Raw genomic sequence first — 5,486 nt, 5'->3', positions numbered from 1 at the left:
ATTTTTCCCTGTAAACTCTTTAATATGCCTTTGGTTCACAACGTTAATAACCTCAGGAATTAAATCATTTTGATCCACTTTCTTGAGCATAATCACTCCAATATGTCATAGAAATTGATTGTGTATTATATGTAAGCCTAGTAATCTGTGTACCACATATATTTCTCATCTAGTAATTAGTGTCCCACACATACTGCTTTTATATTTTGTCTTATAAATGCAGGTAATGCAATTTTGAGCTCATGAAACTTCAGTTTCTAAGAAATCTTAGAGCCTAGAACAAATATGGCCTAACTTAAGTTATCAATAAACATTTAAGCGCATTGTATAATTGTATAACTATTTAAGCACAATGTCTTAACTATATCCATGTCGTTTAAGACCTTGCCTCATAGAAGATTGGCATGGATGGTGACAAAAATTCCTTAAGGTATCCTTAGAATGGTTGGCATTATGCATGGGTTCAGGGTCACTAGCATGGTTAGTGACGATTTCTCGTTCCAACTCCTCATCTGCACAACTTGAGCACCTACCAGACATTTCACCAAAATCTAACATATGATTAAATAATGGAACATCTGTAGGACATGGATGAAGTAACTTCAAGTTGGAAATGTTGATATTAAACTCGTGCTTAGCTTTCCAATAAGATAAATATCTCTCAAAAAATATTAAATCTAATTGGCCCTAGATAACTGATGGAGAATTTTTCTTTATAAATCTCCCTAATACCCCAACCTTGAAGTACAAAACCAGCGAGTCACTAAAACAATTAACAAAGACGTATGTTGAAAAATAATTGAGACAACTTTATGTTTGTTTATTTGTTCTATTGCATAGATTCTAGGAACATTATTTCAAGTTCCTAGTGGTTTTTAAATTCATTACTTTGAATATGTTCTTCTACTCGGGGTTCAATGATAGATACAAGAGCTTTATGTTTGTTTACCTTTTCTATTGCATAGATTGTAGGCAAGCACTATTTTGAGTTCATAGTGGTTTTCAAATTCATTACTTTGAATATGTTCTTCTGCTCGGGCTTAATGATTGATATGAGAACCTAGCTAGTATAGATACCAACTATTTAATGCAGTTACCATGAGACACTTTCCAAGTCGGAGCCTTTATCAAAAAATCTTGAATAAATCCACTTGTAAACGGGAAACCCATAGGTTTATTTCATGATTGTAAATGTTAAACCCAAGGGTTTATTTCAGGCTTTTAGATTATTTATCGTACAAGGATGAGCTTAAAACTAAAATAATGGCCAAAGACCTTGGAATAACATAGAGATTGTGAAAATATTAAAAGCAAAAGCAACATCTTTAAAGCGTAGCATGAGCAGAGAGAAAGGTAGTTCTTGACCTTGAACCATATATCTGTGAACCAAAAAGGGATTTTTTTTATTCTCACTTGACTGTTTGTGCTTCATTTACTAAGGTGTTTCTTAATTTGTAAAGATTGACAATGCATCCCTTAGATAAACCAACACATATAATTTATGCATGTGTTTGTTTAATGACCTAACATGTGCACTTGTTTAATGATCTAATTCGTGTTGTCTGCAGGACACAACAATGTCCTATAGTTAGAAGTGATTACCCTGGAAACTTTAAACAAGTAGTTTCCCTTAACCCATAAGTGAGGGACAAATATGGCACTGACCTAAAGCCCTTTGGTCAATCAATTATACCGGCACCCTGAGTAGCTTCCCACTTTCAACTTTCACAATCTATCCTGCTTCCAGCTTGCATATTGCAACCCAACTCAACTAGCATTAGGGTTTTTTAACTCGTCACATTCAACCTAGCAATGATGCTAGATCCTTGGTAGCTTGCCTTTGTGAGTCATTGAAATATGCAGAAACAATAATGATGACATTCTTTATTGTGACACCAAAGTAAGCCTCTGCAATCTCCCTCATCTTCAACAACACCATGGATGAGCTTTTGCAATCTCCCTCATCTTCCTCAACACCATGGATGAGCTTTTGCAATCTCCCTCATCTTCCTCAACACCATGGATGAGATCTCTTCTGCAGTGTGTCTTCTGCAAGAAATTCCTTCTCCTCGCCTTTGTAATTAACAATAATCATGGCCTTGTCACGGTTGGCCTCCCAACATGTGAACAACTACATACACATGCACGAAGTAGTTGACAGAAAATGTTATGAAAATGTTATGCTTTAATGTTAGCCTAAAATCTAGCAGTAATTAACTTCACTAATCCAATTTTGATTCATGTCCTGATCTATGTCCTAAGTTTACTAGAAAAAATGAAAGATCACTGGCAATAAGATTGTGTGTATAAGCAAAGTTGTCAATATGTAATAGGAAGAACTTTAAAAAAAAAAAATATGAATCCAAAAACTTTGTATTAAGCTTATTGTTTAGGTGAAAACTCGGAGCGATATCGATTTCTATATACCATGCCGTGGGAAGGTATAATAAGACCACTAAGTGATGACATGAGCAGCCTTGCAATGTACCATGGCACGTGAAAGCACCTCAACAAGTTACAATAATTTATTGGTTGCAGCATTTATTCGTTGCGGACAATCTACAGTTAACAACTCTTTGTTTACAATACATTAGCATAGATCTATCTTCAATACGGATCTAATATGAGCCAAGAGGGACCCAATTTCTTAGCGTGCAATTTTTTTGTATGAACTGACATTATTGAAATATGTTTTATAATTATTTAATTTTTATTTTATTTTTATACACATCACACTTGGCTGTAGAATAAACCTCTCCACACAACAAACCAAGAACAAAAAAAAATTCTTCCTGTAAAACAACGTTTTACAATTAAAAAATTAATAAAATTAAAAAAATGATATCTTTTTACCCTTCACTAATCTCATCTAGTCTCCCCTCAACAGAACGAGCGGACAAACAACAGGTAATAGCTCTTTGATTACTGCACACAAACGATGAAAATTTGAAAGAGGCCTTCCTTTAAAATAAAATAACGCCTTTGACTGAAAAAATAATATACTTCTAAACCAAAGTAATCTCATAGGCTCTTTCCCTCAGAGCACGGGCGGCTTCGGCTTGGAAATAATGTCTCCGCACCCCAGGCAATTTCATCTAGTCGAACATGTTGCAATGACGTCTCATTGAATGTATTGTAATCACGACAACCCGTTAAACGCGTGGTAATGACGACAATGAGTTACTGTCAATGACGGCACGACCGATATTTTGGAGTTCCGTTCTTGAGATTGCAGATACCCGCATCCCACGGGCGTGGATCAAAATCAACCATGCCCTTTGGGATCCCGGAATCTGCAATGCAATCCAGATAAGGATTCCCGTCATCTTAAAGGTTATAAAACTTTGCGCATATCGGTCATTGGAAGACACCCTTGCATACGAATTTCCATGGCGATTCCGTTTGGACTCAATTTGTTTCTCCAGGCTCTTCTGCTTCTCGTAATTTCCATCTTCCTCCAACTGGTTCTCTGGAGGGTCTGGCGCTATAGGAAGCTGCCGCCAGGCCCGCTAGCATGGCCGTTTGTAGGGAACCTCCTCCAGATTGGATTTTCCCTCGGTGGATTCGAGAGGTCAGTGAAGAAATTCCATGAGAAATACGGTCCAATATTCACCCTGTGGATCGGTTCCCGCCCTGTGGTGATGATCACCGACCGCGAGCTTGCCCACGAGGCGCTCATACAGAAGGGCTCCGTCTTCGCTGACCGGCCACCCGCCCGCGGGACACAGAAAATCATCAGCGCCAACCAGCACAACATCAATTCGGCCGCATACGGGCAGCTGTGGCGGAGCCTTCGCAGGAATCTGGTTAGCGAAGCACTCAGCCCTTCGGCGATGAAGGCCTTCGGGGAGGTGAGGGAATGGGGCATCGGCCGCCTGGTGGAAAACCTGAGGAATGAAGCGGCTCGCAACGGGGGAGCGGTGAGCGTCGTGGAGCAGTTGCGAACCGCGGTCTTCGGCATCCTCCTGTGGATGTGCTTCGGCAGCAAACCGGACGACGAGACGGTCATATCCGTGCAGAGCGTCATGCGGGAGTTCCTCCGGACAGGTGGAGGTCTGGACGACGCCTTAGCGATTGCGGTCTTCCTCAACCGGCGGCGCCGGGCGCGGATGGCCGAGATCATTCAGAGGCAGCGGGGAGCCCTGCTCACCCTCATAAACCAGCGCCGCGATACCCCACCTCCGGTAAGCGGCGGGTATGTGGACACGCTGTTCAATCTGATTGTGGACGGTGGCCGAAGCCTCCACGACGACGAGCTGGTGAGCCTCTGTTCAGAATTCATCAACGCGGGCACCGACACGACCACGACATCCCTGCAGTGGCTGATGGCAAATCTAGTTATCCATCAAGATATACAGGCGAGATTATACGACGAGATCGTTAGCGTCACTGGTAGGGAGAAACCAGTGGAGGAAGACGACCTGCGGCAGATGCCTTATCTCGAGGCCGTGGTGAAGGAAACCCTGAGACGTCACCCTCCCGGGCACTTTGTCCTTAGCCACGCCGTCACCCGGCCCTGCGAACTTGCCGGCTATGAGGTCCTCGCCGACGCGTCCGTCAATTTCTACGTGGCGGGCATAGGAATGGATCCCCGAGTGTGGCAGAACCCGTCGGAATTTAACCCCGAGCGGTTTGTTGATGAGGGTGTGGAAGTGGATCTGACAGGGACAAAGGAGATAAAGATGATGCCGTTTGGCGCAGGGCGGAGGGTGTGTCCCGGCTTAGGAATGGCTATGCTCCATTTAAATCTCATCGTCGCTCGACTGGTTCAGGAATTCGCGTGGGAATGCAAGCCGGGGGAGACGGTCGACCTGTCTGAGACGCAGGACTTCACAACGGTTATGAAATACCCTCTGGAAGCCGTCATAAAGGAGAGGGAGAAAGGCGGCCATAATTAAAGTGGTGGAAGCTTAAAAGAAGTAACAGGTTCGATTCTTAGCGCATTCTGTACCGTAAATTGAACTTTGGGAGCTGCTGGGTTGCCAAAAGCAAAAGGAGCGGCAGTTATTGTGGAAATAGATTATTAATAACAAGATTTAAAATAATATGAATCACAGAAGTCTAAATTGAAATAAAGTATCTGTTTTATAAAAAAAAAAAAACTGTTCGACATTAATTATTGTCTTATTCCAAGCCCATTCCAAGCCCATGTTGGTGTGTATGACATGAATTATAGGCATATAGCCATGGTCAATATTCAGTATGTATAAATCAATGGTTTTTTAGTAAGTTACATTATTTTTTTAATAAGTTGCAGTATTTGTAATGATTTTAATAATAGGCTCATTTACTAATTCTTTTAAACAACTTAAATATATTATAAAAAAATTAAAATAAATTCTTTTACAGCATCTAAATAATTTTATAATTTATTTACAATGAAAAAATTATTTGGACAAATATTTTGACACGACCTAGATAATTTCAAAATGAAAACAAAATGTAATTTTCAAATAAAATAGAAATTCAAATAAAACTGCACAATT

At 40.7% G+C, this 5,486-nt stretch overlaps 1 protein-coding gene across 1 annotated transcript; it reads left to right on the top strand.

The window, feature by feature from the left end:
* Positions 1–3,341: 3,341 nt before the first annotated feature.
* On the top strand, positions 3,342–4,932 carry LOC149225439 (cytochrome P450 77A1-like). Its single transcript, XM_089377096.1, has one exon. It carries the CDS (start codon positions 3,390–3,392, stop codon positions 4,896–4,898), a length of 1,509 nt encoding a protein of 502 aa, XP_089233222.1. The 5' UTR covers positions 3,342–3,389; the 3' UTR covers positions 4,899–4,932.
* Positions 4,933–5,486: the final 554 nt, after the last annotated feature.

The sequence above is a fragment of the Pinus tabuliformis genome, chromosome J (assembly GCF_031772625.1).
Source record: "Pinus tabuliformis cultivar Carrire ecotype Pingquan chromosome J, CPIR1, whole genome shotgun sequence".
Classification (NCBI taxonomy): Eukaryota; Viridiplantae; Streptophyta; class Pinopsida; order Pinales; family Pinaceae; genus Pinus; species Pinus tabuliformis.
The sequence above is the reverse complement of the archived record's forward strand: the minus strand, read 5'-3'. Positions and strand labels throughout refer to the sequence as shown.

Coding starts and splice junctions, on each gene's coding strand:
- LOC149225439 (XM_089377096.1), top strand. CDS start 3,390: ATGGCGATTCCGTTTGGACTCAATTTGTTTCTCCAGGCTCTTCTGCTT.